The sequence below is a fragment of the Harpia harpyja genome, chromosome 15 (assembly GCF_026419915.1).
Source record: "Harpia harpyja isolate bHarHar1 chromosome 15, bHarHar1 primary haplotype, whole genome shotgun sequence".
In the NCBI taxonomy this organism is placed as follows: domain Eukaryota; kingdom Metazoa; phylum Chordata; class Aves; order Accipitriformes; family Accipitridae; genus Harpia; species Harpia harpyja.
The window spans coordinates 5,047,643-5,062,454 of NC_068954.1; the positions used below are offsets into that span (position 1 = coordinate 5,047,643).

Here is a 14,812-nt window from a genome sequence, read left to right on the forward strand (position 1 = left end):
ACATCTTTTTATGAAATGATTCCTGACTGATGTATAATGACAAGCAGCTATTTATGCTTGTGACCAGTGGGAGGCTGTGCTATGCCTCAGACAGCAGTGAGCATGTTGTTGCTGGGTTACAAGGACTTTCTCTGTGTGTTGGGGTACCAAGAATTTCTTCCTCTTCTCTCATCCCCAACTGATCAGGTGCAAATCTCCTGTGACCAAAGTTGGTTCAGTCTGAGGTTCATCCCTCAGACAAAGACAAAGAAACCAAGTGATCGGTCAGAGTCTGTGTTGAAAACTTGACTCAGAAAATAGTTAATGCTCCTGGAAAACATGGCGAATTGCATTCTCGCACCTCCTCTGGCATCTGAGACAGACTTAAGTGCCTTCTGTGATATTTAATCTCAAGAAGGCAAATAGTGGTAGGAGGGGTTCAGATGACCTAGCTGTGAAGGCTGCCAGATTTAGGGGATGGGAATAGTGATTTTTTTTGCCTACACTACATTTAGCTATTTACAATATAAGTGTCTAGTTTGTACTGGTTGGCTAAGCTCCCATTTAGCTGGAGATCTAGACCAGAATGTTCAGTCAACGGAGTTTAGGGAGAAATTCGAGTCACACTAACGTAGATGTCTATGTTAGGCCTGCTCAATTGTAATGCAGATTTCACAGGCTATACAGATGAGATCCCTAGAGACTACAGCAGAAGGTATACACCTGGCTGGAGCCAAGGCACCTACATGTAGATGAGTAGAGTTAGAAGTCTGGGTCAGAAGCTGGATCTCACCTCAACTTCTCAACAGTAGATGGAAAAGGAATATGGTCTCAGCTCAGTCTCTGGGTCTGGCAGTACTCATCATTCCCCAAGCACAATCAGAGCCTGTCTGATTTAAGCCCAGGGAAGCATCTGTGTAGGATCAAGACCTGTGCTCTTCTAGGTGCCCATCTTCAGTCCAACACTTATTGCCTACAGCAGGCACAAAAGAAGGTACTGAATGATCCAGGAGCTGCCTACAGAAGCTTTGTACTCCAGCCTACTGAAGTGCGGCAGAGAAAGAAGGATGGAAGCTGTACCAGTTGACAGCTTTTGTAGCTGAAGCCTTCAGCATTTTATCCTGACTGCTATTTCTTCTTTAAACACAGGAATCCTTGGAGATTAGCTACCTTGTATCATGTTTACTTTGTGTGCATGTAATGGGGAATTACCTATTTTTCCACAAGCCTAGGTAGCCCATTAAAATCCCTCTATGAGTATCCCATATAAATAAGTACGTCTCCCTCAGTGTGCAGGTGTGGTTAGGTATTTTGGAGTGTGTGTGTATAAGGTGAAGTATACATAGATGTAAATGTATGTGTATGCCTGTGCACATCACTGCATGAGAAGAGAAGTGGGGTTGTCTAGGTGTGTTCGTGTACCCATAGGATGCACACGGGTGTGTGTAAGAATAAACAGGAATGTGTGCATTTGTGGACCAGGCATTATCCTTGCCTCTCCCCACACCCCAACAGATAGATGGAAGAAGTGGGATGGTGGGTATTTTGGATTCTATTAAAAGTCTGAGGGACTAAACATTAGGTTTCACACCACCTGGCTGCTGGGTGCCTCATGCTCTATCAGAATCTTAACAACTAAAAGATGTTGGGATGTTTGGACACAAAAGTTTTCTGTCCAGCCAATGGATAAAGAGTGGCTCAGCTGGCTGTGCTCAAGAATATGCAACATCATTCTAAGGCTTTATAGGCCTAACGAACCTGCTTGGTGCTATGGTCTGTAAACAGCTCTCTGGAACAGTTCTTTACATGTTGATTTTTTCAGGTATCAGTTAATGGCTAGGAAAAAAAAATCTGTAGCCTCAGCTAGTCGTGTATTCCCTTCTGTGGTCTGAGCAAAGATGGGAGCATATCTAGGATGTTTCGTCACACCTATCTTTGATAAATATCTTAGATGACCCCACTATTTCAAAGTGGCCCTCTGGAAGTTCCCATCTCACTCATGACTGTATCTAGCACAAAGCCTAAAGCAAAAACTTGAAATTGCACAGCAACTCCTGGGCTAATAAATCTTTCTGATCCCAAACCATCTATGCACTTTTATCCATAACTTGGATAAAATTCTGATGAAGTTTGAACTTGGCGTGCATATACTGTGGGTCCTTGTCTTCATAACAGCTTCTTTGGCTGTCGGCACCAGTAAATTAAATATTGCTAGGGCATGGGCTCAGGAACCGAGTCTAAATATATTAGCAGTCTCTGGCTTTTTAGTCTGAGCCAGCTTGCATTCTCCCAGACCTTTCCAGGGTGTTGCTCAGGAATTAGTGCAGTAAGACTGTTCCAGTAGGTAGGGTACTTTGAGGCCAGTCTGCTTTGGAGGCCAAAGAGTTAATAGTATGGACATGGTAAGATGATGTCAAATGGTCTCAGTAGCATAGAGGAGGCTCTGGAACTATTTAGTTAATTGGTAAGGATGCAGCCTGTTCCTCCTCTTATTGCTATTTTGATTCATCTATTTTGTCATTTTGGCTCTGAACTTGAGTTTCTTCATTTCTGGACCATCCACTTCATTGGCTGGCTTGTGATTTGGCTCACATCTAGAGCAAGACAGCTTTTGGGCCAGATGGGGAGATTTGGACAGCAGATGTGGAAAATGACTTACTCAAACTCAGACTGTGGTCCTAGGAGCAGGGTGAATGCAACTAGCCTGAACTACATTGCTGGGCAAACACGCACTTTTAATAGACACAGATAACAGAGGGTTTATAGACATTACAGTCTTCTAGGTAAGGGAACAAATATCATTATAACATCATATGTAGTCTTTATCAAAATTATGGATTTTAGTTAATTGTTCCTCATTCAAAATCATACCTGAAATGTGTTAAATGTCTCTGGATGTCGAGGTCTAATATTGGAGTCGGTCTAGAGGATCCGAGGGGTGATCTGTCTTGACTTAGAAGGTCTTGGAATTCTTTACATATTTGTCTAAAAGCAAAGCAGAAAACCTTAAATAACACAGGTGTAATCCTTTCCATAAAGCTGATCCCCAAAACACTGTCACCTTATCCTGACTGATCTCATTCATAACAGAAAAGTTTGGCAGAGGCATTGTTAAAGAAATTAAAGGCAAATGAATCCCCCTCTTGCTTCCCTGCCCCAAAATCTCAGAGCCAGCAACATACAGAATCTCTTGAACAGGAATAGTTCCTCTCTGGAATCATATTAACATTGACATTTTAAAATGTGATTTCTCTCCTGAATTGGGCCCAGTTTGGCAGTGTTAATTATGGTTTAGCTCACCTATGTTAGAAGCAAGGGTTATAGTTAAAGAAAATTATGAACTAGCATTAGAACATGCCTGTATTTGTGTAAATACACCACTGCTTGTACACTCGCTTGTGTGCACTGGTTTATCTGCAAGTAGAAGTCCTGGCCATTTTGGCCTTGCCTTCTTGACCCCCAACTCTTAAGACAAATGGAGCACTAGGAGTTGTGAAAGAAAATACTACCTTCGCTCTCTTAGTTTCCATTTGTGTCCATCCTCTGCTTCTTTGTAGAGTCTGGGGCAGAAGAATTGATGGATCCTCAACTGAGACCTCTCCCACAGGTCTGCCCAGAGTAAGAATTCATTCCAGCAGCAGTATTTAAATTTCTTATTGAAACATTCATTAAATTGTTTTACATTTCTGCCATGTATCAGGCAGCCTAAGGTAGATGTCTGCAGCAGTCCAGAGGACTTGCATCCTAACAGTGCCTCTTTCTCTCTGGTGACTGTAGGAGGAGCTCAGTGACTCACTCAGCTGTCAGTGCCTACACAACAGACAGGCAAGCGAGGCAAATCCCATCAGCTCCACTTTTTCTCAGTGATGGTTTCCTGAGCAACGCACGCTTTCAGTAGGTAGGACCTGGGACCCCAGGGTCTGTCTTGCCTGGTCTCCCACCAGCATAGTAGCCCAACATCTTTGGAAAGGATGGTTGGTCTTGCTGTCTTCCTTCTCTCTCTCAGGCCTTCCCTCAGGCTTCTGAGGATGCCTCAGCAACTGGGCATTAAAAATATCCCCTGGGATACTTCTATATAGAACCTAACACAGGGAGAGCCCTGAAAATAAGGCCTTTTCATTCTTGTGATATTGTTGTATTGGGCCAGTTTGCAAATTAGTCTAGGAATATTCTACAATGTACTTTTAAAAAAAGAAACCCAATGAGCTCCATGTAGTGCATGTCCTCGGAAGACTACTATCTGGACCATGGATGAATAGAGATACCACTTACTTTCAATTGGTTTATGATACAGTTAATTAAAAAAGGAGAGGTGTCTGGATCTCTCACTTAGAGCTTCTCCAAATAAGCATATCATTCCCCATTGACTGTATTGGAAATATAGGCACTTAACGTGGGGTCAGGAGGGCATGATGACCACCAGACGACCAGGATACTCAGTTGGGTTGCCTGATAGTAGCCTGGCACTCAGTTGGATTGACCTAATACTGGTCACGGTGACTACATGTAACTTAGTAAACTGCCACCTAGTAAAATATACGGTGCCAGGGGTCATTCTCATACCTTCATGCCAATTGTCACCATCTGATAAGGTCCCTATAGTTATGCTCCTCTAGTCTCCTACAGAGGGTGGCTTCCTGAGAATGGACCCTGGTGTGGGCAATCTCCCAGAACATGCTCAGAAGATATTTGGGAGAGTTCAAGAAGCCATTCTAACATTTTAATAATATGGACATTGCAATCTGATGACTCAGTGTGTGCATGGTTTACTTTGTTAGCATAGATGCAATCACTGGGCCTGGGGCCAGTTTCTAATACCAAAGAGCGTCTCTGTGGTCCATGATCTCTGTTAGAAAACTCTTTGCACATCTGATCCTAGATAAAGTTTGAGTTCTTCATTATCACCTTGCAACTCTTGTCCTTTGGGACGAGGAATAATGGAAAATAAGTGGGTAAACTCAGCTTCTTGGTCTTTAGAAGGTCCTCCATGGCCATAGCAAGGAAACTATACTAATCCGTTTTTACCCTTCATTATATCACTGTTCTGCAAACTCTGGACATAGACTTTGGATACCACAGCTCTCTCTTGAGTAAGAAGAGAGAAGATGCAGAAAACTATGTCCTGCTGTGCTGCTGGACTTCATCCAAGCCTGATTTCTATAAACTCTTGTCATCTGTATGGACCTAGACACGGACTGCTTGAAAAGACAGCATTGTCTTAGCCTTTCAGGCAAAAAGATGTATTCAGCAGAAATGTATGTAAATGCAGCATACAGTTTTAATGAATCAGGTCCTTAGAGGAAAAACAGTTCCTTTCAACAACTGAAAACAGTCAGTCATTTTGGCTTCTAAACAATCTACTATCCCCAGTCGGCCCTGTCAGCACCGCTCTTCTCTCCTTCCTCCAACCTCTACTTTCTACCTGTTGAAAAAGTTCATCTTAAAAGTTTTTATATTTTGACAAAGGAAAGTGTCAGAACCAAGTGTGCAATTAAGTTCCCTTCTATCTTCACATGTCAAAAGTCTTTACTGAATGTTGGCAGATTGAAAGAAAAGAAAAAACTTTTTTATTATACATGAAAACCTGTAAAAGGCAGTAACCTACTTTTTTCAAGGGGATTTCTAGGCAAAGTGGTATCTCAGAGCCTCCACTACCAATAAAACATCACCTGCGGTAGTGACAGGGAGAGGGGCTGACAGTTATTTGCTGAGTTGGACTGTGACTTTGAAAAAGCAAAGAAAAATAGTTATGCTGTCTTAGGGGCCACAGATTAATCACTCCTGCAAGGGACGTACCTAATGATTTGTGATAGATGGTCAGATGTTCCAGTATATGATCAGGAAAAGATAAATTCTGTACTGGATCAGAACAAGAGCCCATCCAGTCCATGATCCTACCCCCAGCAGTGGCCAAAGCAAATGCCTTGTGATGAGTACAAGAGTGGGACAAATGTATGTGCCCATGAGTATAACATATTCCAAGTGTGGCAGAGTTACCAGGCACCCAAAGACCAGATATCAGAGAGGTGCTCAGCAGGTCCTGTGCATCCAGTCTCAGAGCTACTTTTCAGAAAACTAGCAAATTGAGCATATAATGTCATGGCTCAGATGTTGATTATCCTGTACTGGCTTTAAGCAATCCCACAAAAAGGTTATTATTCACACTATTCTGTTTTGGTCTGTGTAAATGTGTGTGTATCTGTCCCTCTGTCTCATGTGGAAAGCTTTGTGCTGTGATATGCTGTGATGTTTCCCATAGGACAGCATGCCTCTCCATCAAGTGGAATTATTGATGTGGCCTTCAGCAGTTCTGCATCTGTCCTAGCTGCAACCTGATGAAGTTCTGTCTCCTGTTGTAAAGCCATTCAAGGTCTCTCACACCTTTGCAAGGTGAACTAACCTATGCTTAAAGACCCTCTAAAGCCAGGTATAAGGGTTTGGTTTTTGTGTTTTGTTTTGTTTTAAATTTCTGTGTGGTTTGCATAGACATGTCCTGAAGCCTTTCTAAAGGGTTAACAGGCCAGTATCAGCGCCCTTTGGCCAGAACTATGACAATTCAGTCTTTTTTTTGAAGCATCTTGCTCTTGAGTGCCCAGGCAATCATCTGCTCAGTCAAAGGAGGTGAGTGCAGACAAGAGAATCGTAGGAGACTGGCTTCTCCCGTTGTTTACCCCTTTCTTATCCTTTCAGTTCTTAACCAAAGCTTGTTTCATTCCCATCCCGCCCTTGCTGTCACTTGTGTTCAGCGCTGTGTACTGGCTACACAGCCCAATCATCTCTTCTTCCCATGATAACTGTTAGGTAAAGCTCTGATTCTTCATTGTCTAGACCATCAGGTTGTTAAACAGGCCATGGCATCATCTTGTTCCATCAACTAGTACTGTCCTAGGCAGGTCCTGAATTAGCAAATTTGAGAGACCATTTCAAAGAGGTAGTTTTGGAAGATCAGGTAGCTTAACACAATGAATATGGTTTGTTCCATGATAGAAAATAGTCCTGATTTCATTCACTGTATTACTATCAACAAAGCCTCAGACGAGGTAGGGTTGAGCAGGGCAATGAAGAGAGTTTTACCTTAAGCTTGGTGGCCTCCATGTGTTAGAGAGCTATTGGCATCTGAAGTAGCAGTCTTTAGCCTTCACTAAAGGCCATGGGCCACAGTTCTGTGCATGGCAGCTGAACTACTTCCATGCAAGGTGGGTGGACTGCTTGATTACAAGGTATAGATGCCCTCGATAACACTGGGAGTTCCTACTGGACACTGGAGACTTCGGCACTGTAGACATTAAGGGCTCCATTTAGTTACCCACATATAGATATGTGGTACCCAAGACATCCGTAATAACTGGCAGATACAACACAGTAACAAAAAGAGACCTGTGTGCTTCTGGAGCAGCAGCTGGTAACCACGTTGGATAAGCCAATTCTTCTCAAATGACAGCAGATGCCTACATTTGGGCAACTGAATCAAGCCACTGAAGTTGGATGTCTGAATCCAGAATGGAATTTCACCTATATACTAGGAATTGTGCAAATAATTTTGTTCTTTCCCCTTATTTTTCCTCAAGACCCTACATGTGGAAGATCTCACCAGTTCTGCCAAAGGCACACTTCTATGGACTTCTGGCTCTGTTGCAGAGTGGACAGTGGCAACACACACAGGCAATGGCACTCCAGTTCTTTCCATAGGCAAAGCTTGCCATGAGTGATTTTACCACCCTGGAATTTCAGTGTTGTTTTTGGTGGCAGCATAACAATCCACCACTTTTTTCTGGTGTCATAACTCACAAGCGCATGAGGCAGGGCAGTTGTGAAATTACTGAAATTACAAACCTAGAGCTTATATATGCCTAGTAAATAACTGAAACTCCTGATAAATGACTAGAGTACCTACTATCAGACACATGGAAGCATGGCTGGGAAATACCATGCTAATATTACGATGTCATGGACCTGTGTCTCCTGTAGTACCTGGACAGGACTCGTCTGTGAATCACTGTTCTCCTTCCAGGCAGGAGAGGGCAGTAGTAGCACACACATTGACCCATCTGTCCTTGTTACAAGCACTCTGCACTAGGATATGGCCTATCTTTGTATTATCGACAGACCTCCCTGATCAATTTGCTGGTGTTTTTAACTGATGGAAGGGGGAGAAAAGTAATTTTGTTCCTTACAAGTGCAGCATTAACAGCCTACAAGCCCAAAGTTCATGGGGGTTAGGAGTAATGCATGTCCATGACTCCCCATCTCAGTAGGAAATAAGGGTGAGAAAGTAGGTATGGAGTGATGAGAAAGGGTAGTGAGACTCTTATGTGTCCTTCAGTGGGACAGCCTATGGAGGCAGGACATAACAGTTACCCACTGATTATTACAACCCATGGTGATATATGATCTCTCACTAGAGCAAGAAAAGAAGGGGGAAGATCTGTATCATTATAATTGAGTTATAATGTGTTATAGATGGGGCAAATCCTCCAGCTGGGGCAGTTTGCAGTCTTAACTCTTGTTTAGATTGTGCTGCCCAGCACTGCAATCAGCTCTCACATAGTTAGGGGAGCAGATTGTTAATGGGCTATGCAGCAATAGGGAGACACGACTTGCAGAGAGGAGCTGCTTCTTGCCAGCTGGGTTATTCTCACATTTCTGAAACCCCTTGGACCCTTAAAACAAATGTGGATATAGGTAAGAATAAGATCATATTCCACTTACATTATTCCTTTTAATCTACAAGGGACTTAGGAGCATGATGCGGGAGGTGTCTCATCACCTTCACAACCAGCAAATGCCCCCTGAGCCACACGTGCTCTGCTTATCAAGCCAGGGAAGGATCACAGGCTATATTCATGGGATTCACAAGCCTGAGATGTTTCAATGTATGTCATCTCTGGGTCACCTTCAGGGCAAAGAGCTCTGGATAGAAGAGGGACACCAAGGCCAGGAATCCTGTTCCCCACAAACAGACAAAGCAGAAGGACATTGGGATACAAAGGACAATCCTGTTGCTGGTCAGCCTTCTCCCCTACTACAGGTGGATTCCTGTCTTTTGGATATACCCCAGCCTGGATGATTTCCAAACACTTCCAGTACTGGCATAGTGGTTTGAGAGCTCGGCTTTCTGGCCTCAGCTCTCCTGCAGCCTCACTGTGTAACACTGTAGTAAGCGCAGGAAGAGTATGAATATGTTCAAGGCTACCCCATGCAGGCATACCACACACCTAGCATAGGTCTACGTTGTTCCATGTAGACTATTTATTCCTGTTTCCCATGGCTCATGAAGGCTAATTCCTCCCTCATCAAAGCTAATTAACCTAGATGAAATGTTATCCTGATATGATGTTACTGCTCCAGGGAGGCGAGTGGCTTGTTTAGAGCAAAGTCAGGTGTCTCCGTGTGTCTTTAATAGCTTTAGCAAAGCTCCCCCGCTGGTGTACATTGTTCCAGTGTCTTTGACTTCAGGGGAACTGCTGCAATTTCCATCCAGAGAGGATCTGTCCCTCTGCAAACCAGCTCTCCCTCAGCAGACTAACGATAATTATCTCACAGTAACTAGTACTTCAGTAGAAGCTTAGATCTCCTGCTCACATGCAAACAGGAGACAAAGCTAGTCTCTATCCTATAGATCTTACCATGTAATAATATCGCCTCCTCTCATCTAAACCAAAGCATCTGAGATGTATGTGCCCCCTTAACTGCAGGCAATGAGAGCACAGCCACCAAAACCTCACTGCAGTAAATAAGGTTCCTCTTACAGCATCTCTGAAGAGGATTGCTCTCACTTGCTGTCAGTGAGTACTGTTGTGATAGCAGTCACCGCAATCCCAGCTCCATACTCCCACTCCTCCCTCCCCCAGCCCCCAGATCCAAAACGGAGAAGTGACAGACAGATTTCTTTTTTAGTTTCCCCTCCCTTCTTACTTTGTCGCTAGGATCATCTTTTTCCTCGCTGTCTGCTCTTTCTGTTCCATGTGCTGTCTGGCAATGTGCTCTCCTACCGCCTTGGCAGGGAACTCTGTTTCACAGGTGTAGCCGAAATCTCTGGCCAAATGTAACGCTTCCCCTGTGGGCAAACAAAATGGGTCAGTTAGGTTTTAGGGTTATTATTATTCATTATTATGCTTACAGAATTTCTTCTACTCTTAAAAAAATAATAATACAATAACAAATTACTTCTGTAGACATTCATTCCCGATCTCGGTTACAGATTTCAGCCCATTTGGCCTGCTTATGCTTAGTCATCAGATGGTGCCAGCCAGAAGATAGGGAGATTATTCCTCTCATGAGAAAATACTGGTCAAGACACTTGGGCTTAGCTCCCTCCCTTGCCACCAGGGAGTACTGGGCAGCTGCTTACGTTTTGTAAGCCAGGTTCATCATTGATATATAAGGCATGGAAATTAGTGGAAGGTAGGAAAATATCACTCTGAAGAGCTGAGATTCAGCCTTTGGTGCTTCACTTCTCTATCTCTAAAGGAAGACTAGCCTTCTACCCCAGGAGAGACCTGTGTGGATAACATATATTTCAGCATATTTGCTTAGGGGTTAAGACAGCAGGCATAATACAAGTGCCCCACACTAAAGTTGAGCAGACCCCAAAGTAAAGCACAAGAAACAATCCTGTTTCCAAAAAGATTGCAGCCAAAATTGACCAGACAAAACAAAAAGGGATGACAATGAAGATCACAGTTACTGTTTTATAGGTGGGTAAATCAAGGCAAAGGGAGTACGTGGCTTGACTAGGCTTTTTGAGAAGTCTGTGACAGAGGCAGGCACTAAGCACATCTCTACCTCACTACAGAGACTGGACACCATAACCCAACTCCACGGTGGGTGCCAAATACCTCTGGAAGAGCCTGTCCCTCTCCACTAGCTTAGAGAACTCAGGAATTTATTTTAGGGTTTACTGAACACTCTGGTCTGCATGCTGTGACTCTGACAACCTTGGTGTGGGATTTATCTGATCAAACACAGCTGCCTGGAGTGTGAACATCTGTGCCTAAGTTAGTCTTTCCCTGGTGGGAAATAGGCACTTCCAGACGACACGTGCTCTCATCTCATCGTAGAAGGTAGAAATAGGTCAGCTACCAGAAGTGTATGTTGAAGCACATCTGCACAAGTAACTGAAACATGTGCTCCAGAATAGGTTTTGGGTTAGGGTGTTGTGGGGTTTTTATTTTTCTTTTTTTCAGAATTGTGTATTTGATTGCCATCATGAGAGGCGGCATTGGACCCTGGCCTTTTGGAGACCAGGCTGATGCTCCAGGTGAACAGTTAGGAGGGATGCAGGACCTGTAGCACTTTACTTTGAGAACACGTGCAGCGGAATTCCTCTGATTAAATGTCAATATTGACATCTGACCTAGTACTTTCAAGTCAATAGAGACAAGCTAGCACTTGAAGCATGTATCATCCCGTACTAAAGTTGAAGGCAAAAGTGGATCAGAGGAATTATAGGAAAGTCTGGGTTAGAAGGCAATTCAGGAGATCACCTTCTGTTGAAAGCATGGCCTTAGATTAGCTTATTCATGGACTTTTCAAGCCTAGTCTTGAATATTTCCAACCGTGGAGATTCCACAGCTTTTCTGAGCAACCTAATCAAATGTTTAATTATTAATTTAATTTAATTGTTAATCACCCAGAAGTGCTGATTTCTCCCTATTGACTACAGTGCGACATGAGAGAACAGATACAACTATGATAAAGATGATGAGATGAATCCTATCCCCAGCAAGACCGAGTCTCTGTCCTCTGCACAGACCTGGCCAAGGCAAGGAAGATGAAAACTTCCATGGGAGCAGCGGTCCTGTGCCAGGGACAGCATGAGGCATAAGAAGCCACATGCACTGACCTCTAGTCCAGAATCGATTCTCCACCTTTTCAGAGTTTTTTGTCTTCCCTTCTATCATTGGAGTTTTTACCAGAAAAATACCTTTTGTTTCTATATGCAAATACTTTGTTGTGTGTTTATCTGACCTAACTGGATTCAGATACCAGTAAAATTCATGCACTACTCCCAGGGAATTTGTTTGCTGACACCAGTCAACAACAATGTTCACAGCTGTAACCAATTTTACATGCAAAAATTGAAGATTATACTCAAAATCATCTGCATTATTTGGAATTTTTAAACATGATTTCCAGTATGCCTAAAAAGAACAAGAAGTTAACAAGCAACCACTATCTCTGAGTTGAAAGGAGAAATGGTTTCCACTTAGTTTACAGCTTCTGGAAAAGTAAAATAATCTTCAGTGAATATAAATGGATTTTCGTGGCATGTTAACAGTGAGTCAGAATGAGGAGGCATATAGCTGACTGCCAGTTTTGTGTTTAAAATGTCTATCCCAGACTTCTTCATGGATGAGAAAGGGTACAAATTTAAACGATAGCTGCTAAATTTCTGTAGAGTTGCTTCAAAATTTCTATTTCAGCTACTCTTTTACTCTTCTTTATTTAAAGACTTAAAGAGTAAGTCAACTGCAGAAGAGTACCAGGTTTTGCTTTTCAACCAAACTCCATTAAAACACTTGGTAGGTTTGTTTTCATGCCAGCGTAGAAAGAAGATAAAAGTCAAACCCATTGAAGCTGTCATCGGGTGGAATTACCATTCACCAGACAGCTCTATCCTGGTCCCAGTCAGACCCAAATAACAATACAAGGAATGTAGTCAGCAAAGAATTTAAACATTTAGCCATTGGAAAAGCCTTGGTTTCCTCAAGAGAGCAAAACTTTATGTGATGAAATGGAGGCATTTATTTAATATGGTCAATAACAAACTGAAATTTGTATGTTTTCACTTAATGTCAAAAAGAAGGGAATGAAAATATGAATTGTCATTCAAACTTATCTTTACAAAGGTAGTGTATATTATTTACTAGAGCTGAGAAAATTATACTAAACTGTTTTGATGATCCGAGAAAATTATACAAAAGTATAAAACTTGTCCATTTTACCTGAAGCCACGACTGTGATTGTGATTAAATGCTAATGGCATATGAAGAGATAAAATCATAAGCAAAAAGAAACAAAATTGCTTATCTGCCTGTGGATATAGATAGGTAAAAATGTAGATACAAATGTACTTGTGTTTTGTGAAATAATAAATTTTAAAATGTTTTAAATATATTTTAAAAATGTATTTTTACTGGAAATGGAAAGCTGATGTATACTATGGATGCACATTAGAACTATGCATATGTATTCATATAAGCACACACTTCCATATGATATAAAGAGTAGGAATTCTAAATTACAACATCAAATTCTAAAAAAAATACAAATCTGGACATGAAAACACTCTGCAGAACATGATTTCTCATATCTCATTGTTGAGCAAAGATGTTATTTTGAACCTGGGCCAAATGACGATTTGGTATTTAGAAGTCGATTGTGATATACCTCTATACATATTAATTTTTGTTAATCTCAGTGAATAGAGGTCCGTTGTATTACTGTACAGTAGGAAATAAGTCTGCTTGGTGGGGGAAAGTAGTTTGTACAAAATGTCATAAAATATGTTCTTTCTTTTTCTACATCATAATTTATAAAAAGATGTTCTTTTTCTACATCATAGTTTAGAGAAACATTTATTCTAGGGGAGAATGTGGAAAGGTTGGTAATGTGAATGAACTGACCTCTTTTCTTTTACCTTAGATTTGCTGCCTTCTGCCTAGTTATAATTTACATCAGGGAGGAGTCATACTAAAGGCAGAAAACTCTAAAATCCCTGGCTTTTATAGCCAGTTGCCTTGTTTCAATCTAAATTCAAGTTTCCCATGTGCAGTACCCCCTGCTCTTTCCTCCTGCAGAGACAAAGAATGGGTGTTGGGGATCGTTGACTCTTTCTCCTTAAATCCAGCTCACGGCTTTGCAGCAATAGGCAGCGTTGCCTTTCTTATATAATTTGACAATTGACCAGAGAGCTTTGCATGATGGAAAAGGACAGTTGCTGAACCTGAATTGGCAGAGACAGCTCTGGAAAACCTCAGTGGAGAGACCAGCCGCGTACCTTGACAGGTTTCTGTGGGCAGGTGCAAGGAGCAGCGTGCGTGTCTCCTGGGTCTAGCAAGAGTGAGAGATGCTCCTATGCAGAGTGAAGGCAGAAGCTGTGTCCCAGGAGAGGGACACTCGGCATCTGAACCTCCTACTCTCTCCTCGGCTTTGCCTCCTCCGGATGCTCTACCCAGCAGAAATGCTACCCAGGGGGAGGAGGGACAGGCGGGGGGGGGGGGGGTGAAAGAAAAGTTTTTTCTATGAGGAACAAGTGGAAGGATATTTAAACAAAGGCTGGTGGGGGAGAAGGGTGGCAGTTGATAGCAGGGTGGAAAAAGTAACTGCTGACCTATTTTTCTCAAGAGTTTTGGTCCCCAAATGACGAATGCTGTCAATTCTGTGTCTAGGAAATTTAATGTCTTAATTAGGTTTGACCGGAAAACAAAGTCCAGATTTTTTGTAGGTGCCTTTACTGGTTATTGTAAAAAATCTGGTGGTTTTAAAATCATTCATGCATTGCTTTTACCTGCATCTGCAATCACATCTATGCTATGTCTCTGCCTTATAAGTGACCTGTCCAAACTGAAGTGACATCTCCCCTCTTCTCACATCCTTTCTTCCTCCCACCGGGGAGGCTTATGACTCCTTTGAGCCAGCAGTAAGTCTTAGCGTTGGCAATGCTAGTATTTAATGGAGGAGCCTTTATTGTATTAGTTAAGATGTAGGAATTTTCCTTTTAGAGCTGGTAAGAAAAATGACCTTTCCCTTCATCTAATCTAGGCACTAGAGGGCATCCCTCACCTACAGGTTGCACAAAGCTATGTCCCCATACTGTTGGGGAGAGCCT

The 14,812-nt window shown here is 42.4% G+C and overlaps 1 protein-coding gene across 2 annotated transcripts in view; it reads right to left on the reverse strand.

Annotated features, from left to right (window-relative positions):
• The window catches only part of TFAP2D (transcription factor AP-2 delta), a 54,102-nt gene that overhangs the window by 16,750 nt on the left and 22,540 nt on the right, over window positions 1-14,812 (reverse strand). For both annotated transcript variants that reach the window (XM_052810250.1, XM_052810249.1), the window contains 2 exons: window positions 9,895-10,036; window positions 2,851-2,964 (listed from right to left, as the gene is read on the reverse strand). In XM_052810250.1, the coding sequence (XP_052666210.1) occupies window positions 2,851-2,964; window positions 9,895-10,036 (256 nt within the window). The remainder of the gene's footprint in view (window positions 1-2,850; window positions 2,965-9,894; window positions 10,037-14,812) is intronic.